General features: G+C 44.3%; 1 protein-coding gene across 6 annotated transcripts in view; it reads right to left on the reverse strand.

Annotated features, from left to right (window-relative positions):
* sox6 (SRY-box transcription factor 6) overlaps positions 1-25,360 on the reverse strand; it is a 134,728-nt gene that overhangs the window by 102,858 nt on the left and 6,510 nt on the right. For 5 of the 6 annotated variants that reach the window (XM_076155543.1, XM_076155542.1, XM_076155541.1 and 2 more), the window contains exons 2-3: positions 11,975-12,045; positions 3,220-3,270 (exon numbers count right to left, since the gene is read on the reverse strand). In XM_076155543.1, coding sequence (XP_076011658.1) covers positions 3,220-3,254 — 35 coding nt within the window. In that variant the 5' untranslated portion in view covers positions 3,255-3,270; positions 11,975-12,045. The remainder of the gene's footprint in view (positions 1-3,219; positions 3,271-11,974; positions 12,046-25,360) is intronic. The other variant, XM_076155544.1, reaches the window with a different exon arrangement.

Raw genomic sequence — 25,360 nt, forward strand, 5'->3', positions numbered from 1 at the left:
GATAAATATACAGACAGACAGAAAAATGCCAAATTCTCCGTGTAAACGTCGGGGGCGAGAGCAGAGCGGAGGGGTCGTACCAACACGGCGCTGCTGCACCTATTAGCCGTGCTCCATTGTAAAGGAGTGAGAGAGACAGAGCTCGAGGGCAGGAGGAATGCTAAGTGGGCCCCTTAGCCTAGTCAACCTTCAGTGGGTTTCATTTATCTTCATCTTGTTAGACTAAATTAATTAACAATCTCAATGTTACACACTTTCTCCTTTCATTACATCAAATAATGGCAGAAATGTAGGGGGAGGTCCTGCCCACTGGGACTAGACAGAGACTGAAGACGTCTCTCTCTCTCTCTCTCTCTCTCTCCCTCTCTCTCTCTCTCCTCTTATCTCTCTGCACTGCTCTTTCTCCCTCTCTTCCTTCCCCTTTCTGTCTCTCTTTCTTCGTCACTCAGTTTCTCGGTTTGACTCATGGCAAAAACAAAACGGCACATAAAAAATTGATCTGAAGTGAAAAGCACCTTTCTTTTACTCCAACAAAGAGGAAAACACAGGAGGCTCACAATGACGCCAGCGCGGAAAGTCGCCTATTAAAGACGCTTTGCACATTTTATAATTCATAGAGCTTCAACTTTGTTCTATTTGATATGTTGGGAATTGTTAAAGCGAAAAGAAGAGCTTGATGTATTTTTCACAATGGCTGTTGACGTGGCAACCCATGAACTGAAACTATATTCTTTTGTGGTGGCTTAAACTCATTGTACGGATGTTTCGAAACCAATCCGATGACTCATTAGAAGAGTAAGTAATGAGTTACTGAGGCCAGATGTGCAGTAAGTGTTACAGTACATGCGGCAGAAAACCCCTTAGACATCATTCTGTTGCTGCAGGAAAGAGAGGATCCCTCACTGGAGGAATGTGTACCTTTGTATCCTTTTCTCCCCTTTCAACCTTCCCAACCCCCCTATCCAGGACACGCGTCTTATCCAAGTAAAAGGGCTAACCCTGAAGTAAAGCCGGCCTTTAATCTCAGCCTGATTGTTGAGGCCCTCCATCCTCCAATCTGTAGCCAGTGTGCGTGATGTCTTTCTACTGGCACTTCTCCTTTAATTAAAACAGACATTGACAGAAGGATTGGGATTAGGGCTGCAACAATGTGTTTACTTAGAATAATCACTGCGCAGCGTTCTCGCACAAGCCGAGTCCGGCCGAGAACAAAAGGAAATTGTGCTACGAAGGCCAAGGTCAAAGGTCGTGTTTTCTGTAGATACAGGATTCGATGCAGAAAAAACATTGGCGAATTTGAGAGGTGTCACTTTCTGCAACGCCCCCCCTCCCCCAGCCTAGCGTCAGTTATCCACACAACTGGTTCTGACAGGTGGTGGGAGTCCAACACAATCCTGCACTTTGTTGCACAATCCAGACGAGCTGAAATGAGCACAGGCAGTGTTGGACGTGCAGGAAGCCTGAATCCTGCCATCAATCCAGCGCACACAGCAGCCAGCAGCAAACGCTCCCTCACAAATGGACTCCAAATCCATTTTTGCCTGGAGGAGAGGTGTTTATTCATTTACCTCGAGGTGAATTAGTTTTAAACTGTGCTTTGAATTTGTTTTCTGTCATTTTGGCCCCCAAAATTTAACACACTTCCTTTATAAACAGAGCTAAGTGTGCAAATATGGCGTTTGTACACAATATTTCAATTCAGTCAGAATTCAAATCAAAACTTTTTCTTTATCCTCTCACCTGGAGATGATTAAATTCAAAAGATAAACAATTTCTAATGCTTGCTTTTGTATTTTGGAACCAATGTTAACAGATTTTCCCATTAAATTCCTGAAGGACGCCTTTGACTGAGGAGACTAATGGTACCAAATTGTCCTTTCTTTTCCAAAAATGCCCCCAACAGTTCTGCGAGCGGAAAAAAAAACGCTGTTAATTTAATCAAATAAGTGACCTTTTGAAAAAGAAATCAAAGAGGATTCATTAGCTTTAGTAAAGTTTGGCTGACAGCAGCTTTGAAAGGCAGATGCTGCTGCTGTGGCTTCTAATGAGCCAGCCCTAATTAGGGAGCAACACTGGAGTCTAGAGAAGGTGGTTGACTAGGAAAGGAGCCAATGGTAAATACGCTCTCTTATTTACTTCCTCAGTGTGTAATGACAGCACAAATTTTTAATTAGAATCACAGGAAGGATAAAAACAAAAAATGTAAAGCTTTATGGTGGGGCTGAATGCAAACGGGCACGACAACAGGAAACAACAGAACATCACAGGAAGCGCCAGCGACCGGCTTCTGATGAGGGTGGCGAAGAGGAGAAAAGGTGGACGAGGGAGGGGGGGGGACAAAGGCATGCAGACTGGGTCACACCGAGACGCCCCCCACACACACACGCACACTCACACACAGTTCAAATGATTCCTTCCTCTGTGTTTGGGTCTTTTACCGTGTGGACGGCAAACACAATGACAACAGCACAACACACACACACCAACAGACTACATTTACGTCTATAAGTGTCCAGACGCTCAAAAATGGAAAAGTTTTGAGATCAAATCAGGATCAAGCGTGACTGGTGGACAAGCAGGAACAATTAGCGATGCTAGGTACGACACTTTCCTGTGCCCAAACACAAAAACGAGGTCATTAGATCTGCTGCTACACATCACATGCTTGGCCGCGAACTCGGCGCCAGAAGGAGTTATGACAGTAAAATTTGGGAATTTATGACCTCTTCTATTTTGGTTCAAAGTCTGCATCCTGGGTCTTCCTCAGTCTTCCTCCAAATGACACGACGCCAGGCTCAACCAGATCGTAACTACTGAACATGTGGAATATTTACAATTTGAAACTGGAGCTTGTGAGCAGATCTGATCTCTGAAGAAGACTCTCACGACAGGAGAGGCAGGCAAAAACAATCTTGAAACCATGAAGGGGACAGGAAGAGGAGGAGGAAGAAAAAGAAGATGAAGAAAGACAGGGACATCTACATCTGTCCCCTGTGACTGATCTGCTTTCAGTCTGACAGTGCAAGCATGCCATTCAGACACACACACACACACAGTTCAGGAGCACAATCATAGCACACAGCATGGATAAATATGTTATACAGAGTCTTAAGCTTAGAAATATGGCAGAAGGTTTAACCCCTGCAGTCCCACTAACCCTTCCCCCCCAACCCGCCCAAACTTGTGATCCTAAATGGCAACAACAGAAATGTAACTGACCTCAGTAAAAAGCTGCTACGAAGAAAGCCCTCCATGTCAGCGTGTGGGGTTCTGCGGCGGGAGAAATCACAGAGAACCATTTTCACTATGAAACGGGTAATAATCAAGAAAGAAAGAAAGACAGTGTACATCTTTTTCCTATAATAAAGCATGTCTTTAATTAAAGCAGAAATATGGCTGCTAACCCATCCTCTCTTTTTATGAACTGACATCATTCATTATACCTCTTTCCATCCAGGGAGTGGATTTGCATACAACATCGGTTTTGCACCGAGACCCTGATGATATGTTTGCGTCAAATAAACTCCTGCGTGCTGATCTCTATACGGTCTTTTTCCACGGCTGCGGGCAGATATATACATGCATGGAGCGTGACCACAGATCCCAGAGCAGCCCCCGGTCTGCTCCGGGTAGCCAGCGGTGGTCCAGCTGCAGCCCATGTGTGGCTGAGGGGTGCTGCGGCTTCTGGAAGCCCCGCCGCCAGGGACCGAGCCTGGATCGGCGGTGCCAATGAGGCAGGAGGATGTGGTCATGATGTCACCGCTCGCAGGGGTCGCTCAGAATCCTCACCCGCAAAAAATACTGACGACGCATGGCCAGAAATGATTTACAACAGGCTTCCATTAGGCTGTGTTATTGGGCTGCAGGATACACACTTCTTATTGTGTCAGGTTTGGTTGGAAATTGATTGGGACGGCCGTGTGTTCTGTTTCAAGTGGTGAAAAACGAGCAAGTGTTCCAGAAAATAAATCTAGGAGCGGGACTTTATTCACTTATTGAAACGTTAAAAGTATACTTGTGTCAAACCCTACAGCTCCTCTCAATAGATATTAAGCTTCTTTAAAGATGCCAAGAATATTATCAGGCAAAGATGTTTGAACATTCTAAGGAGTCGTGTTGTCCCTCAAGCAAACCCCTTCTATGTTTAAGTTTCATATGCTTCAAATTCAGGAGGGAAAAAGAGTTTGTGTCATTTCTGAATTTCCAGCACTAATACAAACAGTGATTTCTCTATTTCTCAGGATTCAGCACGGCACCATAATGACTAACAAGAACAGCAAATGACATCTTAGCGCTGAACACCTTCCGGTTTCGGTGGCATGGGTGTAATTTGGCATTTTCTCCCCTTGCTCTCCTGGCTGGTGAGACAAAGCCTCTGAGAGAATGGAAAGAATGAGCCGAGCCCAAGGACACTGTGCCTTTCAGTCTGGCCAGCACTTAGCGAGGCAGTGGATCCACAAGGCCCAGAGGGCTCAGCCGAGACTTTTCTCACAATAAGGTGTCTGGGGAGGCGGGAGTGGCACAGCCAGGGGCGCTGCTGCTCTGCTCTTTTTTTCTCCCCCCCCACCTTCTCTTCTCTCTCTCCACTCAGCTGGGCCCAGCGAGCATAATACCATCACTGCGCCACGGCACACCGAGCCAGTGACAACGTGAGAAAACAACCGTCAAACAGTGCAGAGCAGATCAAGCGTGTCTCCTCACTTCTGGGTGCAAAAAGCACACATACCCGCGGCAGACACACTAAACAAAACAAAAACGCGCACTAGCCTCTTCACATACACGCCGACAAAGACACACATGCCTTTCCACAAATCCAACTGCTGCCTTAGATCCAAAACTACTTTCATTCACTGAGGCTTCGTACACTGACATGAATTCTGCAGCAGGCTTCCAGAAACAGTGAGGTGGCAGGAGGTGAAATTAGGCCAGTCGGAATCTATCTTTACGTTTGGTTTTATTTAGCAGTTGGGCTTCTTTCACTCTCACTCCGCTCCGCTTGTGTTTCCTCAGCTGGGCCCGCTGTCGACCATCATTGTGGTCTGAGACAAATGAACTCAGCCTATGGAAGCGAAGGTGTGGTTTGGATGCAGAACCACCGAACTCAGGAAAAAGTGACTGAGCCATATTGTATTAAGACAAAAAAACAAAAAAGAAAAGACGAGAATGGTTTTAAATGAAGGCTCGGCCGCAATTCAAGGGCAGACGTTCTGGTGGAGGAGGCAGGGAGGGGAGACGTCGCTCAGTTGGCCCGCATCAGTCTGAGCAGCGCGGCGGCCCTTTCGAAGAACGAGCCTCTGCCAAAAGCTGCCTCTGCCTAACCAAGTCTCCCACCATCTGCAACAAATGCGCTCTATTAAAGCAGTACCATATGGACAACAAGCTCGCTATTAACACGGCTTCAGCACATCCCCTTAACCTAGCCCAGATTTCAAACTTCCAGTCAAATTGACTGCTGATTTAATGCACCGCCAGCAGCCATGTGGGTCTTGGCACGAGACGGCGCTCGCAGCCTTCAGTCATTAACGGGCCTCACGTAGTGCGAAGTGCACAGCCAGACGCAGAAGTTACCTAAACACATCCTTACAAGCGTGTGAGCGACTGAATCACAGGTTGCTTCGTATATCCTTTAACTACGCCGACGAGAAGCGCAAACTGGACAAAAGAGAGGGTAAAGACAGAGAGACAGAGAGACAGAGACAGAGCGAGAGAGAGAGAGAGAGAGAGAGAGAGAGAGAGCGAGCGGCATGTGCTGAGCTCCAACCTCCTTGAGACGAGTAAACCAGAGCTGAAAATGTTCTATTGTGCAGAGTGGAAACAAGCTTATGAAGCAGATCTGCCCACAGAGCGGCTGCAGTGGAAGCCTGACTGGTGGCTTACAGTATGTCTCAGTTCTTCCACAGTGATGGAGAGCGCAATTGCTCCCTCTGCATGGATCCAAGATGGCAGTGATTAACCCTGCAGGGTGTGTGTGTGTGTGGGGGGCGGGGGGGACGCTTTAATCCCTGTGGGCCGGGCGGCCATGTTGACGCCTCTCCCCTCTCTGAGTCATGGGGGGACCCACCCACCGTTCACAAAGCGGTGCTCTCTTCTCCTCTACCATGACGCCACGGCTATGAGCACTCTGTTCTGCGACCCGGAGACGACACACACACACACACACACACACACACACACACACGCACACAGACACGCACACACTAAATCAATTACAGTTCTGTGGCTTTAACCCGACTCCAAAGTTCAGTAAATTCTGTTTGTTTATTCTTTCTCCTCTTGTCTCAGCTCTTTAGATACTGAACATAATTACAGTGGAAACACATTTTCTCCTCTCCGAGCCCTGAATGCATCACGAGCTTTGTGAATGCGTCTTCATTTAAGGTTCTTATTTTAACCTCGCTAATTATCGACCAGTGTTGTTCTGACTCTTTTTTTGTTTCATCATTGGAGGCCAATAAATGGAAAACTGTAAACAATCTGGAAATTTATAGCTGCTGACTGACAAGTGAAAGATGGGCCGTGTGGTAAAGGTCAAAGGTCAATGGTGCGCTCCGTTAAAAATCTAGAGTGTGTATTCATGCAGGCTGGAAAACACAAGCAAACTGCGAAAATGTGGATTCTGCCAGACTGATGCCAGACAATTGCAAATAAAATGCCGTTATTCATTTAACGAGTGAATTTTAACCCCTTGTTCCAAATCATCCCTGTGAGTAGTGATACGCTAAAGAGTGGCTGATGACAGTCTAATTAAATAAGCCATTCAGAGTGCTCAGTGGAGTGTGTGTGGGTGTGTGTGTGTGTGAAGGTGCCGCTGCTTAGAGAGGTGGGAGATCCAGAGGCGAAAGCTGCCCAGGCAATCCCAACAGACGGCTTCACACCACCTCAACAGCCACTCATGAAATACGATGATACCTGGTCCAACACACACACACACACACACACCCACACACAGCTATCCACACACTGGCATGAGCACAGGCCACACACCTACAAAACATTGGACACGCACACACACACACACACACCCACACCTTATGTCACCTTTACTAATGGCACTAGTGTACCATCGCCCCTCCATTCCTCAACATGCACGCACACACACGCGCTCTTGCAAACACGCACCCACACACACATCTCCGTCAGAGCTGCCAGATGAGTAGTGAATTAATTTGTGTAAGCCACTCTAACATTAGGAAGGTGTGTTGAAAGGTGTCTGCTCATGTTTCAAATTAAACGCGCTGCTGGTCAGCATTAGCACCTCGCCACCCGTCGGCAACTGACACTTAAGGGGCCGGGGGGTGGGTGGGTGGGAGGAGGGGAACCCATCCGCCGTTCACACTGGAATAATTAGAACATGTCAGGAAGAATTAATTTCCTCATTTTTCAAAAGGATACACAGAAATTACCATGTTATTATATGACAGGGTCCCTGGGAGGATTGGATTAAATTTGATTTCTAGCGCAGCCCACACAACAAATTAAAGTCATAAATAAGATGGAAAGAAGCGGGGCACAGAGCATATGTTTATGGCAATGAGTGAAGCCAAGGGACCAGAAACAACTATCTTCATTTCATTTTATTTAAATCAGGCCGACACCGTGTGTCTGAATGACAGCAGTTGCTAATGGGTCCAGATTAGAGGCTCCTTCATATTAACACGGGGATCCAACAACTTTAACAAAAAGCAAAAGGAACACGCACTATGTAAAGGACAACACCGACCTGTTCTGGGAGATTCTATCCTAAACCAGCTGCATGCAATACCACAAGAAAATCTATTTCAAACTGAGATTGATTTATTCAAACTGTGGCCATTCATTTCTTTGAAATATCTACAAGCAGTGGTTAAATAAACACATCAGACGTGCAGTGTAGTGTTTACAACCAGAGTGATGAGAGGCACAGTAATGACATCACAACCTGCCCGGGTCAGTCGGACCCAATTTGTTTAGGTGTCAGAAAGTTAATCCCTGAATTTGTTGAAATGAGTGTCAGGTTTACACACAGACGACACATTTACATCTGGAGCCTTTATGAGTCTGCGGACAAACTCATGTTCCAGCTACGTATTCATCTGCATGAGGGATATGTCAGAGCCAGGCTTTACTGCATGCTCCGTTCCTTTTCCAGGCAGAAGAAGAGGGTCGCTCATTGGAGCTCATACCTCTGCCAAGGCTGAAAAAGCAAAGATGCGTCTTGTTCTTCATAGAATATTTTCCTGATGAAACAAATGGTTTTTTGACCAGAATCTCCCTCTGCATTTGATGCATTCAAAGTACTTTGGAAACCTCAGTATAATCATAACAACACTGAATTGCTTTGTCATTACACAGTGGTTTTGAAAATGTGTCTGGATCTGGACCAAATTACATCTATTGATAGTCCATCATGGCATAAATGTGCATGACTTTGGTTCATTGGAAATGTTTTATAACTGTAGAGGCTGAAAAATGATTTTACAATGATATCCTATTGCCCCATGATTAATATTCATAGTTTGTACAAATATTTATGCTAGCGTTTAAATGAAGGCAAATTAAACTAAACAGCATCACGATTTCTTCACTTCTGTTTTATGTTGCAGTCAACTTTCAATCCACGTCAACACTTCCACGTAAAGTCGATTGTAATGGATTTGAAGCAGAATGGGCTTCAGGAGGAGCTGCCAACACACCGGTCCACTCTCCGACAGGTGCGAAATGTGTGCGTTAAAATGAAAAAGGACGTGATAATTATGCAGTAAAATGCAAAATTATGCAACATAGCAATTGTGGTGTTGGCCCAGTTGAATTTGCATTGAATTCCGCAATCATGGAATCAGGTAAAGCCAGAGGGACTGGCTGACAGGCGGCTCTTCTCCTGCCTCCAGATTAAAACTCACTATTAGCTCACGATCACAATTTAATACCAGTTTGCTTGGGAAGACTTTTTTTCCTGCAACTCTTTGAAAATGGGCTGTCATTAGAGCCCAGCACTCCCCTGGGCACCACAAACTTTAGATAATTTGCAAATCAATTAACTGGCTACTCTCGGCGCAACAGAGATTTCACACTCCAGGGTCGCGGCGCATTATCAGTAGGAGACGATTCATGGTGTTTTGGGAGAAAAGTTCATGGTTGAAATCATTAATTCATTTGACTGGACTTTTAGTTATGCATTACTTTCCACAGCTGGGGTAGCAAGAAAATTAATGGTGTGTCTTTGGTCCTGTTTTCTACCATATAGGAGGTGAAACTCTGTCCTGCAGTACAAAGAACATACATTACATTACATTACATTACGATCATTTGGCAGACGCTTTTATCCAAAGCGACCTACATTACATTATATTACCACCCTTCGCAGAGGGGGGAGCAATTGAGGGTTCGGTGCCTTGCTCAGGGGCACCTCGGCAGGGACTCGAACCGGCAACCCTCCGGTTCTTAAGCGGAAGCTCTACCCACTCGACTACTGCCTCCCCTGTACCTTTAGAAGCAGGGCAGCAGCCGAGTCCATATTAGGGTTTATATTCAATCAGAGAAATAAATAAAGTCAATCAAAACCTTCAAATTATAATAATAAACAGAAGCAATAAATCCTATACTTGTGATTCATGTGCAGACCACATAATCACATACTGTAAAAGGATCCTAAACACACTGATCACCTTTAAAGGCATAGTTTAAGTTAAGGCTCCTCAAAATAAGATATAGACATATGGAAAGGTATTTTTCTATTACCAGATTCACACATTCTGATGTAATTTTCCCTGATGAAATTGAAAAATCTTCATAAAGTGTTTTTTTTAATGCATTTCCCCTTTTAAAACATATTGTCCATAATGATTGCAAGGTCAGTAGACTGAAGAGGCACATTTGATAAATAATAGATGAGAGATTTCCATTCAAAGGTTATTCATTTTCATTTTATCCTGAAGTGCCATTTACTAAATTCCTGATTAAATGATTCCCCAAACTGTCCTCTTTAGCAGTGACACACACAATGAGTCTGAGCTGTGAGACTGTGAGGCTATTGATAATGAGATAAATGGCACATCGGCCATTTGGCCCATTGAGATGTTCCAACCTATCCTCAGGTGTTTCCAAATGTGATTCAATCAGTGCAATTAACTTGCTCCTTAAGAAAACTAATTTACATCCTGCCATGTATTATGATGAATTATCATACGAGGATGCATGTGAATTACACAGGAGAGCAGGTCAGCAACACAAACTAACACAAACCTGGACAGAGATGAGCAGTCAGTGTAAGACTCAGTCATTATACAGGATGGGCTGCTTAATTGGCAAATGGGAGCGGATTGCTCAGATAATAAAACGATGGTTTGTTTACACGCTTGAGTCGATTAATTTATTATAAAACAATGCAAGTCTGTTACAAGTGGTGTTCACATGACATTTGGGGAAAATGTTACTTGTGTGCGTTTGCATTGTGTTCAAAAGTATTCTGTTGTTGTGTTAACAGTGTTTTAGAATGTTGCTTAGATGCTTTATATAAAGTAAGAATACCTGAGGAGTGTGAACTGACAGATGACACTCAGCATTATGGGTGCAGGGCTATTTTATGAGCTCAAACCTGCACATGAGCAGAGGCAGGGGCTGGTGGGGGGGTAGGGGATGGGGGGGGGGGGGGGGGGGGGGGGGGTGCACGTTTCCTCGGAGCAGAAGAGTGTGTTTGACGTGAAGCGCTGTGATTAAACAATGGTAAATGGCCCTGAACTTTGAGATCACGTTAGGTTATTGAAGAGCTCCTCCGCTACATTAATATCACTCTGTCCCGTCTCTCATGATATCGCCAACTGACATTTGGAGGAAAAGATTAATATCAACTAAGTTCCCCAGCTTTATTTGTTCAATACCTCGGATACATTTTTTTTATTAGAAAGCGTGCGAGTGCAGCAGCCAAGCAAAGACCATTAAAGTAATATTATATTGATGCATGAAGGTCTGTGCTCTGCTCTATTCTATTTTCCAAGGCAATACAGAGCATTTCAGGACAATAATCTGACTCTATTGCTGTGAAGACATTCATTTAAAGCGCTTTCAAATCATCCGTGGCACTAGATCTTCAACACAGTGCTCAGCTTTACATTGGCACTTCTATAATAACTCTACAGTTAATAGGAAATGACTTTTGGATTAGTAGACTATAATAGATATTGGAGGCGCTGTGTAGCCTGTTACTCTACAAATTATGCTCTTCTAAATCTAACAACCACAATTATCTCACTGAGACTAACGGAGCAACATATTTGTCATTTTAAATGGATGTACTCAGGCATCTAATGGTTGTAATGGGAGTGAGCCACCTCCACCTGCAGGTCCTCACCTGGTGGACTCGCCTCCTCCTCTGCAGCAATGTGTCATGTGTGTTTGACAAACAACAACAACAAGAATCCTAACAGTCCTGTCAATGTTTACGTCTCGTTCACATCTTCACAATCTACACAATCTATTCAAAATCCTTTATGAAAATGGTATTATTGTCACAAAAGAAGAAGCTGTGGTTTTGTAAAATTGCTTCATCTTTGAACCCTAACCAACAATGGAACGCCTCCTTTAGTGTCACAAAAGGAATCACAGTTTGTTGTTCACCTAATGCCATTAATGGTTTTGGATTTACAAAAACACACGACTCCTGATTGTTGCTCTTTTCCTCTCTTGTGTTGCTTTCTTTAGTAGCAGTAGTCATGGCTCACAATTTGCAAAACCCCTGATACATTTGCCAGCCCGGTTCGACCTTGACAGTGCGACTCACTGATTTTAGAGAAAAAGATTTTAAATGGTTTAATGAGCACAGAAACACTGCCTGTGTCAATAACTTTGCAACTGTGTAACCGTCTAATTGTGCATACATTGTGTGACTATCCAATTGTCCACCTCATTTGATGCAGGTGTTCAATGTAGGTGAAAGGCACCAGGGGTGAATTAGACATGTGGCAGAAAGGAACAGCTGAAGAGGCAAATTGATACTTACCAAAACTGAAAGACTCAATCCCCAGCTTCCAGCGATCACTGCTTAGTTGATTTTGAACTCATGTAAAAGACCTGAAATGTAACCAAAGAAGAGGAGAAAAGCTCATTTTATATCTTGCGTTTAATCTAAATAACACGTTCAAATACACATGAATGCCCTTTCTTTCGTTACGGAAATTCCAGTGAATGTAGAACATGGTTAGGACCAACACGCCTCTTAGATAACTGTATTTACCGACATGAGAACAAACAGAGGGAGCACAAACGAGAGCGAGGCGGGGGCCATGGTGACTGTTGGCTGAGGGTCAGAGTCTCCACAGCTGAGCTAAAACAGCTTTGTTACCGTCTGACCTCCAGCTGTCACCATTGGGAACTCGTCCTAGACAATGTTTAAAATCCACTTCTCCGATACCTCATTAATCTGCCCTGCAGTCTGCGGACTCGACCGATAAACAGCTCTCACATGAAGTGCTTGTTTTATCTAATTTTACTTTCTTTCTTCAAGGGCTGCCTGCTAATGATTTATTTAGGGCCACGCTGTGTTGGTTACACCATGTGCGGCAACTGATGAGTTTTATTAGTGCGAATACAAATAATCATGGAAGTCCAGTACGAGAGCAACGGTTCGGAGTAGATTCTTTTTTTTTTAAGGGATTATAAAACACTCTGAATAAGCTGTAAGCACGTTCATGTTCATTTTCTCACATGATCTTGTTTTTCACAATAAGCCAAGATCTCATTACCAGCTGATTTATACAATTAGTCTGTCCCTGCACTGCCAATTAAACAAGGCCCAGGGTTTTTATGGTCATGGTTAATTGATCTGTCACTAATTTGCACTCCTGCACCTCAGTCTCCCAACAACAAGACCAGATAAATGTACCGACTCGCACTGCATTGTTGTCAGAGTGCAGTGCAGAGGATTGCTGCGTGGGCGGCTGGAGGGCCAGAAGAATGAGCCAGATGAGCAGACGGGTCTGAATGTAGCAGCCTTGAGGCTGGAGGTGACAATAGGTGAGCGGGGACCCAGGTGACCCCGGCTGAAAGGAGAGCTGTTACTTGAATGGCACCTCAGAGCTTGAAGTGTATCCCTGCTTTACAGAGGACACTAACACACTAATTCACTGTTCTGAACTATGCTCCAACTACAACCACCCACTCCTGTATTGACACAGACGCCCACACACACGCGCGATTAACTTAAATCCGCATCTATTCAGGTCTGTGCAACATTATTATGTGAACATCTCTTACACGGACGGTGATTCTATAACATCTATAAGCCTAATTCCCGTTCTGCCCGAGTAAATGAGAGCTCTTGTAATTACCGCTGGTCGATATTGACAAACCTTTGAATTCATAATCTTGTGTTAATTGAGAACAATGAGGTAAATAATAAATAGGCAGATTGATTAATTATGTACTGGATATTCTAGTTAATTATTTGAGGGGAAAGCAGCAATGGCAATAATGAGGAAAGTCAAACGACAGAATAATGATTCAAAGGCAGTGATGATGTAATAAGAATCAAACCAGCCGATTGTGGTGTGGCGTCGCGCAGCAGCTCTTTTCCTGCTCTGCATTAAGTCTACAGGCAGGAAACGTAAAACAGCCACTGCCCTTTCCTAATTACAGCATTGGGGATTTATTAAACATAATTCCAAGACCAAATTCCAATGATTAGTTTTGCCAAATTTTTATAAACCGAGCATCATATTTTTTATTTTCACGGAAGAAGGCAGAGAGAGAGAGAGAGAGGGAGAGAGAGAGAGAGGGAGAGGTGTGACATATTCTCCATAAAGTGCCACGTAAACTTACCCATTAAAGCTGAAGTGAGACTAAAATAATTTCTCTACACTGAGAATTAAGGGAGTTTGGTTCAGAGGCATAAAAAACAAAATGGGCTGCCGGTGCCGACATCAAAGCAGCAAGGACAGACAGACGGCTCACAGCCACCTGGGATGGTTCTGTCCTTTTCTCCAGCCACACACACACAAACGTCTAGGACACTACTAAGTTTCTACCAATACTTAAAAATGCATGTTTTAAAAAATCATCAGCTTGTAGAATACACACACACACAAGTCTAAACAACCGCACACTTTACTCAACCCCACTGAAGACACAGACTGTTCTGGGTTATCCTTAATGTAATTACACTGAAACCAAATTGAGGACATCAACCAGAATCCAGACTGCCTTCTCAAATGTGGCATATGATACACACACACAACCACACACACACACAAACAAACAAGTTCCAGAGGACAAAATATGGAGTTAACCCTTAATTAACCCTTAGTTAATGTAAGCTTTCCCACATTGGCCTTCTCCTGTGTCCTTATGAGACACACACACACACACACACACACACACACACACACACACACACACACACACACACACACACACACACACACACACACACACACACACACACACACACACACACACACACACACACACACACACACACACACACACACACACACACACACACACACACCTGGAAACATTGTGAGAAAGAGATTCACTCCCAAATCAAATGAACTGTCAACATTCCAGACGTGTCCATGGACGGTATGGACTATGCGTGATTTAATTTCCCCGACCATAACAGGGAGTCGTGTCTTCAAACATCATGTGACAGCGCCTCTGCATCAATAAACAACTGTACACAACACAGGGGCGACCAAACAGATCAACCAAGGCAGGGAAAGTTACTCCAGCAGATTTCAATATTATAGACTACATAGACTAGTTTTAAATCTAACGTATGTGGGCGTGTGTGTGTGCAAGCCAGGTGTATATGTTTGCATACAGTATCTATATGTACATTTCAGCATGTGCATATATGTGAGGCAAGTCAAAAGTTGTGCTTCAACTTCTGTTTGGAATTCTTCCAGATCTGCAACATGTTAAAAAAAAAAATCCTCCCAATCCTCCATTCCAAATCCTCCCTCTCTCTCTCCTGCGTCCAAACACGCTAAAGTAGGAATTTTGCAGAGTTGGTTATTTTTCACAATACAGGTAATCTATTCCATCAGCAGGCTGCTGCTGCCTACCTGGATGCTGTCTGGTTATCTCTACAGCAGCAGGGCCGGGGGAGTTTGGGATGCAATGAGGTGGGCCTGTAACAGCGGTCCCAGGAGAAATGGGGAAATGGGAGGAGGGAGACGGCCGGGCGGTTGCGTGCGTTCCGGGCGGAGGGGCGAAGCGCGGAACATTCTGGCACGGAAATGTGTAATATAGTGATTCAACACATGTGATTGTCTGTTAAATATCCAATTCCATCAAGTCAATCCTCTCCGCAATACTATCATCTGTGAAATATGAAACGGCGGGTCGACATGCAGCGAGTAACCGCCGGTTACACTGGGAGGCCCGGGCCATCTGCAGTCAGGAGAGGGCTAGTGGCCACACTGGCACAGATCATCTTCAGGAGGAAGCAGCTTTTATAGAGTCGTCGTCAGCTCATTAAATGGTAGCTTTAACTTCAGACTGGTGTGATTAACCGCGTACAACCAGTTCACAAAACCTCCACAGTCCAGCTGCGTTCTAAAGAAGCTTTGCATGCTCCTCGGGAATCAGCGAATCATCGAGTAATTTGGCGTTTGATGAAACAGGTCGATCACTTGCAAACAGCTGTTCCACGCTCCAGCACACCGCTAACTGCCGCGGCCTCGCACGCCCCTCTGTTCTCCTCCTCTCATATCACTCGCCCGTCGCTCTCAGGTTCTCCCTCTCACTTCCCCGACGCTCTGTCTTAGTGCCAACACGTCAGGGAGGACAGATGCCGCGACGCTGCCGCCTAATACGTTTGAGAGCGTCTCAAACAGCGAGGGGCATTTAGGCTAGTGACAACACTGAAGTGCAGCAGTGTCATATAAAGTGTGACGGCCTGATGCAGCACTGCACCGCGGCGGCTCGACAAGGCTGCTCTGCAAATACATTATGTGTCATTTCCTCTGCATCAAATAACAAGAATAAAAGTCTATTTGCTGAAGGCTGAAGGGAGGGTGAAGGGAGAGAGACGAGCAGCAAATAGAATGTTTTCCTCAGCGGTGGACGCCGTACGGTTCCCAGCGCTCCTAACAGGCGGGTGTGCAAACTATCAATTCTCTTTGATTCCCTCTGCAATATTCTTCACTACAAAGGCTATAAAGAGCGTATACAGGAAAGCAATGTCTTTTTGCACACTGATGAGGCCTGTTTTCTTAACATCCATTCCAAAGAGGATTTCTCTCTTTCTTGCCTCCGTTCTTTTCCCCTTTATTCTTTTCCAGTATGGGGTTTGTGTATTTGTGTATGCTGGGGGCAAGAATATAAAAAACAAATGTGTCTTTCTCTCTCTCTCTCTCTCTCTTACACACACACACACATACACACAGCTGTGGTTTTCCTGGACGAATCTTCTAGTTTACTGGTGGCAGTGGCGTTTCTTCCCTCTTATCGCCTGGCCCTCGCGGGGCACTTTAGCTCCTCAAATCCTGTTCACCACATACTGGTTTTAGAATCTGTGAAATGAGTGCTAGAGAAGCGTGGCCACAATGTCTGCCTGTGTCACTACTGGACTCAAATGGGCTTGGTGCTTTTTTGTCCAGGGAGATGCATAAATGGAAGTTTTTAACACCTCAAAGGAGGCTGGGCCTTTGTGGAGCCACACTAGAGAAGCCTGCCAGTCTCCCGAGGAGGCAGACACGCTGAGTGCTGCAGGACAAAGAGCCAGAGGAGCAGAATCAGCAGGGGCATCACTGTGTTTCGGGGCACCAGGCAGACACAAACACACGTACAGCCACATATGTAGCACACTTACATACAGATACACAAACACACACAGAGAGCTAGGTAAGAATGTCGTGCTGGATCTAGAATACCTGCAAACTCAACAATCTGAAAGTAAGCAAAGGGATATGTGAAATAGATCATAACAGTCATATTTCCTTACAGAGAAATTAGAGAGAGAATTCCTTTGTTTCCACAACTCACACACCTGCGGAGCAACAATCAGTGTTTATGTTCAGATGAATCCTGTCGGCTTTTGTGCTCTTCTATGTCCCCACCAGTAAAAATGCAACATGCAGTATCGAACTGTAAATGGATTCATATGTAATTGTACAAACACGTTCAATAGAAATGACAAATACGTCCAGCTCAACAATATGCCACCATTTCCTACTTATTGATTTCAGCTCCACTGTTTGAAAATAATTCCCTCATTTCCATTCCAATTTTCCTTACTGAAATTATTATTTTTTTTTTATTCCTGAGGACGGCCCAACAGCTGGCATTTACAATCAGCCTTTATGCTGTTTAGATGCCTACAATAAGCATTTAGATGCAAATATCGCTGCCTTGTACAAAGGAGTTGCAACTTCTGTCAGAAGCAACATAATCAACCTGCAATTGTCTCCTGGCTCCAAGTGGTTTCCAGTGACAAGGCCTAAGCTGTACGCATCTGTATTCAAATGATCCCCTATTTCAAGCGCGGCTTAGTGTGGATATTTTCCGACAGTATTGCACTGAAAATCAATCACATGGTGAATTAAACCAGAAAGGAAACGACTGATCCATAAATGATCAGGTTACAACAAGGCACCGGTGTCCTCAAATTATTCTGTGTTTTTGGTCTTGGAAGAAGGGACGTGGTGTTTGATAGCTACTGTTCCTCCAGTGACTTGTGTTACTATCACATTTTTAGATTTGCTAAGTCCATAAATACAAATTTAGCACCTAGATCAACACCATGACGATAGATGACTTTAACTAATGACATGAGGGAAATTGCTATTGTCTGTTTCCCTGCATCCTGCTTAGAATGTGACTCTAAATGGTGCCATTCACTTTAGTCATTTAGTTCTGCTGGATTAAAAATACATATTTCCATTTTTGTGAAGAAAAATGACAGAAATCCTGATTAAGAACCAAGGGTCAGATAAACAAAACATTAAGTTGTGTGCAGCCGTTGTGTAAATCTGATGGTGATCTGCTTTGGTTGGGCTTCACTGGCTCCTCTACAGACGTTTCAACAATTAACATTGTGACCTCTGCTTTTTATTTTTATTTACAGGGGCAATGAGCATTTGTCTTTTTTGAAACCCACAATTAATAGCAGCGTTCGCAAATGCAAATGAGTCCATTTAGTGGGAGGGAAAATGATCAGTTTGAGAATATTTCTGCCTTCTTAATCTTCTAAAGAGGGAAATGATTTAAAGGGAGGACACAAATCTCCTGTGACATGTCAGGAACTGTAGGGCACTCGCGCCCCTCTCTCTCTCTCTCTCTCTCTCTCCTCTCTCTCTCTCTCTCCCTCCCTCATCTCACTCATTGCCCCCCATCCTCATTTCTCTTCCCTCCTAATTTACCTCACCCCCACCCCCCCTCCGTGTTGCCTTGTAGGGGTGGAAGGGCTGAGAGAAGGAACTGAGAGCTGAGCTCCAGTTGGCTTGTCCCCTCAGAAGAAACAAATGTAGTGTTTGAGCCACTGATCACCAGCATAATTGAGTTTAACACTCCTTTTCTGGATTAAAAAACAGCCTTTCAAATGAAAGGTCAAATTACCTCTACAGTCAGGCAATAAATAAGTCAAACAAGGTAAGAGGTTCCTGCCAGAATACGTTAGTGACAAATTCAATTAGTTGAAAAACAGGAGGCTCTGTATGGGACCTTCTTCCAGTCCATAGTGTACAAAAGCAGTGTTGGACTCCCAACCTACTGGATAGCAGAGGACTTAGAATAGGCACTGTAAGTCATGGCTCAATTAAACTCATTTCATTCAACAAAATCCATCCCTGTATTACAAAGAGCATGCACATCCAACCCACAGCATCCGTGCAAATGTTTGGATACATCATGTAAACCATAATATTGTGTTGTTATGAAGATATCCACAGAAATATTGCACATAATCATTTTGCTTTGGAGAAAAAAAATTGGAAAGCTTTTTTGGCCAGCACTCTGCACACTTTTGGTGGCTGAATTTTCCCCCACTAAGCCATCCTATAGACCCATTGTCCATTGATTGCAGCACAAGGAGAGGAAATGGGCAAAAGTAAGGCTGCAGTCTGGACTGGAAGCACAGAAGGTGGCCGAGCAGTGCTCAGAATGAGAGGGAGCGAGACAGACAGAGAGAGAGAGAAAGAGAGAGAGGGCTCTACACCCAACTAGCCACAATGTGGCCTTTGTGACATAATGCACTCTGCACAGCCGATTTTGGAAAATAATCCAAGATTTCCTAGTATGCATATCCAGCAATAACAACTGACATCACAACCTACACTATATAGCCCATGTTTCTGGGCACATATTACATTTAGTGGAGCATGAGGGGGGTAAGAAAAACATTGTCAAGCAGTTATTATATTCCCATCATGTCCTTGGAGCCTGTTACAGCGGTACCACAGGCAATGGTAAATCTGAGAAAGTCAGCAGGCTGGAGCTGCAGGCAGAGGACTGGGACACACAGGGGAGACCTACTGCACACTGTCCGCCGATGGAGGAAGACGCACTGCAAATACTTCTCTTATTTATTCTTATTTTCGGAGTGTTGTTTAGTTGGCTTCTGTGTTTCACTGATATGCTGGTTGAGTGTGTCTCGGGCTAAACAGTCTCCCCTTGTCCTTTCAAGGCTCCTGAAGCAAAATAATAAAGAAGAGGGAACAGAAGGGCAGGAATAAGAGGCTCTTTAAGGCCTCAGAGAGAGCTGTCCGCACAATAGCAACATGAGTTTTGTGTTAATGGTGCTGAAAGCACGACAGGTGGGTCACATGAAAGGTCACTTGTGTTTTTTTCGGGGTAGCTCAACACATGCTTCTTATTACTGTACAAGAAAAACTGACATTGTTCCAAGCAAAAGAGAGAGAGAGTCCTCCGTGGCCACTACTGCTCACCGCAAAGTAGTTTCTAAAGTACTTCTTGCGTTACATGGGAATATACATTTTGAAGCGGAGCATACTTTGAGCATTCCATCAAGGCACAATGAAAATGTAAATACTTTTTATTGTGCGTCCAAATATGTAATAAGTGCTGCAGAGTATAGTCTGTATGAGGGGTTTAATTCAAGAAAAACACTGGATATTATGCGAGCTGAATGATTCAAGCAGACGTTTAGAAATCACATTTAGTCACCGAGCAAAAATGTACAACGAATAAAGCATATAAATAAATATGTTAAAACATGCGCCCTCCATTTAACGAAGAAAATTCCACAGCTGTGCCATTAGACATTTTAAAAAGCAAAAATAATATTTTTACAGAACAGCCGTGTACTGGCTGCATGTGTATGCGTGTGTGTGTGTGTGTGTGTATATGTGTGTGTGTGTGTGTACGTGTCCATAGCTCCGTGTGTGTGTGTGTCTGCCCTTCACAACAGCCCCCTAAATGTGGTTTGGACAGTAAAATGTTGAAATTGGAAAAAATATTAGCCTTCTTTTTCTTGAATAGCCGAGAGATAAGCACCCTTTAGCAATGAAGCCAGAGGAGTTTAAGCTTATTATGAATACCTCTCCGAGCGCACAGGCATGTACTGTAGAAATCAAAGGGAGTAATAGGCAGGTAAGCCAGTGTCATTTTAAGGAGGAAGTCAGTTGTGAAATTGTAAAATCGCGAGGCCCTGCCGACAATCTCCTGCCCTCAGCACGCTCCCATAAATGATTTCTAATGGCAGCGGCTATCGCATATCTGAAAAAGTTTGAAGTTTGTGACGTGAAAAGAGAGAAAATCTGATGCTAATCTCCCCACTGATGGAGACTAAGATAATAAGACAATTCATCTCTCTCATTAAACAGCACATTCTCTGCGGTTCAGCCGAACGAGTGATTCTTAAGGAAGCCCAAAGCTCCCTGAAGTCTGAACATTCCTCCAGGTTCCGTGTTTAACAGAGCAGCTTGACAGTGTTACAGTTGCATGTGATGCTCCTGCCGTGGTAGTTTGAGCTCTGCGGAGGTCTGGAGCTGGTTACGGCTCCGTGCCTTATTTTGTTCATTGTGATTCTGCTGTGGTGAAGGATTTCTAATCAATCATTTGATCGATTGATTGTGTTGCTGCGGGAAGTCATAACATATTGACAGCATGTGATTATAGTGGAATAAAGCCGATACAGCCTAATCAACCTGAAGGGCTTTCTTTCATAATAACAGCAATATAACATCATGCTATCCCACTTATTTTACAGCTACTTACCAAAGAAATTATAAATACACTTTATTCATTTTAAATGTATCTCTTATTGCATGAGAATTTACTTTATTACAAGCTTCCACTAAGACAAATGGTCCATTGCTGTTGCTAGCCTACCAATTGCTACGTAGACAGTGGCGTATAAGCTACTCGCTAGCTCCATAGAAGCAGCCTATTTACATGAAGCTAATGTTAAATTGAACATTGCCATAGATTGTGTAATGTGACATAATGAATGTGACATCTTTGTGACGTGTTTACAGGCTAACTACACATCTTAGGTTCAAAAACGCATCTAAAACACATCTTAATGGTTATGCTAGTTTGTAGCTAACGAGCAATGCAGGCCACTCTTGATGTGGACACACGTCTTCACGTACAAAATAAAAAAGGGTGATTTTTTTCACAACCAACAACAAGCAAATAAGAGCTGCTTTTCTTGTTGAATTTCAACTGAAGAGGTCTTAGAAAGAGGAGTTATAAATGTGTGGGTAACAATGTCTCTCCTCTCTGCCTCACCGCCGTTAACTCAACTTCCATTTGCTGGCGTGTGTACGGTGGTCGCAGTGTACCTCTGCACAGTCACAAAAGACCTGTATACAAGTTTAAATGTACAGTTTGTGCATCAACTCACATAAGCAGTCAATGTACTGAAACCATAAAGAATCCAACAACAAACTGGGGCCATCCTTCCTGTCTGCTGTACAGCCAATCAGATTTCTGAATTCTTACACGAGCTGAGTAAACACGCCGTTCTTCCTCTGGGTGAGACGTGTATTGTTGCTCTGCAGCCGTCCGGACTCTGCACCTGTATTACTCCCATCGCCTCCAAACACATGCACGTGTATTTGTGTGCGTGTCCCACGCTATCCACACACTCCCATACACACACACACACACAGGCTTATACCAACTCGGCTTTTCTCCTCTGAATATTCATCCATTTTCCGCATCATCCGCAGGTCTCCTAATCACAGTCGCTTCCCCTTTAATCACAGGGCTCTAATTAGGTCCTAATAAACCATTTTGCCATCCTCTTGGAGCGCTTCTGTGTCACTCACACATCAAACCATGAAATATGATATTAAGGGGCTGTCAACCTCAAAGGAAAGCTCCTTACAGCAGCAGTGATACAGATACTGCAGGCACACCCTCTCATACTAATTGAAATTATTGAAAGCTCTGCTTACATGTGACACTTGGCCATGCCTGAAACCATGGGCTGAAGTAAAGCAGTCAAAAACACGACAGAAGTGCCAGCGCTGAGGCTCTGCTGGTCTCTCTGATGTTGGGTAATTGTTTAAACCTGAGTGGATATGGCACCGGGCCTCATGTTGCCTGTTCTGCCAAGAGGGAAAAACCTTCTCGCTAGCACTTTTCTCTTCTGTTTCTTCTATTCTAATTCAGTCCAGCATGGGCTGCAAGGAAAGCCTCAATGGTTCCATGTTCATCTCGGAGAACCAGTGTTGAGATGATGATCGCTGACCGCAGGTTGATAATGATGACTGTTTAATTAGAAGCCTTTCTTGGGTCTGGCCACAACCCAAACTCCTCCACCCTGCAGATGGTAACCAATAAATTTAGATTTGCTGAGGATGAGGAGGAATATTCTACCTCCCCGCTTTACTCTCAGCCCAAACCCTAACCAAGGACGTAAAGCTTCTCTCCTTGCTGACACAAAACCCAAACCATAAGCCTGCTGCATATAGGAGTGAGTTTGTATAGAGGATTGTTCATGGCGGTGGTATAATATTTCAGTAAAAGCTAAAAAATCATTTTTCTTCACTCTTTAATAAATGTTCCACAATGTCATTCTGTTCTGCTCAGAGAATTTATATCAAGCCTCCTGTTCAGTGGAAAAAAGGACGAGTGTTGCTGCTCCTTACACAGCGACAACCCCTCCCACCTTCCACGACTCCCCCTCAGTCTGCTCCTCACCCACCTCCTGTCACTCATCCCTGCCCCGGACCAGCATCCTCCCAGGGGTTTCTCCACCAGCACCGCCTGGCAGGGAACAGGACTTTATGTGTGTGTGTGTTTGCGTCTGTCTATTGTATGTGGGCGGGTGGCGTGTGCCAGAGCGGCTATCCCCTTAGATTGTCAAAGAGGCTCATGGGAAATTCGCTGCAAGGGCCAAACCACGAGCTTGCTCTATCATTTCACTAGATTTCTCTTTTTTGGGCCCATTCAAGAAAGTGATTATCTGGGACGGTACATTCTCTGCATTTGTTCTTCTGGCCAGACTTTCTGCTCTTTTCTCAAAACAAATACTAAAGCTGCACGTTGTTCACAGAGGTGCAACTGAACCAATGAAAGACTCTGAGTCATCTCGTGAAATTCAGTACGGATTTCTAAAGCGTGTACGTCCAATCACTCACCCGCAAGGAACAAGCAGAACACTCTTAACTCAAATTTGATTTGTTTTCCACTGGATTGAAGTTGAAAGTCCATCTTTTCCAGCATAGTGTCTGTGATCTGCGGTGGTTCTGGCTATAGTATCACACAAGTAGACGAATGGCGAATAAAGTAAGTTCCTGCAGTCGCCGTGCTCGTATTCTGTGCTGTGAGGGCAGGGACATGTGCCATTTGGAATATAGTTTGATCATCCTTCCAAGCAGCATATCTGCAATAGAAAAGCTCCGATGAGGTAAGAAATGGAGCTGAGAGTTAACCAGATAGCCAACACAACCAGCAGGCCAATATACACGCCAAGGATGATTGAGTAAATAAAGGAAATGAGAGAAATCAGCTCTGCTCCCATACAGTCATGTTATATCAAAACATGTATTCTCAACCACCTTGAAAAGAGTTGTGATTTCACCAAGATTGACTGCATGTGGGCCAGGAGAAAAAAATCAATTTCCTTGACTGCAGGAGACTGGGTTTGATACACTTATACTTCATCAAAGGGGTCTGTGGCAATATGAACACTAACATCGTTATCTGCACAGAGTCTTTAGTCTTAAAGAGTCTCAGAAAAACCTGCTCTCAGACCATCTTTTCACCAACAGGGCATAAACACCCCCCTCCCTTTGCTCAGAGAGGGAGAAAGGGAGAGCGGCTAACAAAGACGGAGAGCGAGAGAAAGCTTGCGGTTGAATCTGCTGAAGCCATTTTCTCAATAATGCACATTATGGGTAAAGCCTTGTCACACATCCAAGTTGGTGTAAAAAGAAATGATTCAGAAAGGAAACAAAGGACCTGAGGAAAAGAGATGTGATGATTAACTTCATCAGAACTTCAGCCACAAGGCCCTTTCCATCCATTCCCCCACCCTACCTCTTTGTCACTTTGACTTACTTTTGGCGCCGTATTATTACTATTTTCCACCGGAAAAACTGTTGGAAATCGGACTTCTGGCCTTTCTTTTCCATTACTTCCTTGCCTGCTTGAGATGTCACAGTAGCTGCTCCATAATGCAAGTGTTTCCATCCAAATGGGCAAACACAAATTGTCTGGGGAGCTTGAAATTTGGTGGCAGCACAAACACGTCAAAGCCGAGCTATGTTCTCAATACGCATTTAACGTTAGCATTAATGTAAAGCATATGGTGCTGTGCAGTCCCCCTTGTTCTTGTCTCTGCTCGGGCCCCCAGTCGGCCACGGTGAGGTGCGGACAGCCGTGTGCTACCTGTGTGACACATGATGTCACCACTCGTGTCACATGTGAGAGTCAGGTTTCTCCAAGTGGGCGTAAAGCATGGGAGGCTCACAAGATCCCGCATAGAACCTGCACCGTCCACCACCAGGAGACGCTACACGGGTCGGGCGGGTTTGGTTTCCTTAATGTGAACCCAAATCTCAGCAGTAAAAACACGTGAACCCTATGTGTAGGCACATGTTAACAGCATATCTAACCATATCTAATGTGTAAAAACAAATCAAAAAGATCATGTGCTGACAAAACAGCTCCCAGCATCCTTCAGGCTGGGCTGGGGAGTGAAGGATCCAGATTGGCTGGCTTAGCTGCAGCCACAGAGCATATTTTACATCTCATGTCAGATCAGCCTGGCAGATACCAGGCAGGCTGTCAACTTCCACCAACTGGCTAATGTCTAATGGCTCAGGTTGTACAGAGAGTGGAGACCTGTGAGAGAGCGTACGGGGGCTGCTTTGGCTTGTGATTCATAATAAACCTGAAATGTTCATATTGAGCAACAATAATTCATGAGGGATTTTTCAAAGCTATTCATAACTAACGGAAGCCATAT

Source organism: Genypterus blacodes, unplaced genomic scaffold (assembly GCF_046128005.1).
Source record: "Genypterus blacodes isolate CSIRO-AG114 ecotype Tasmania unplaced genomic scaffold, CSIRO-AGI_Gbla_v1 ptg000067l_1, whole genome shotgun sequence".
In the NCBI taxonomy this organism is placed as follows: Eukaryota; Metazoa; Chordata; class Actinopteri; order Ophidiiformes; family Ophidiidae; genus Genypterus; species Genypterus blacodes.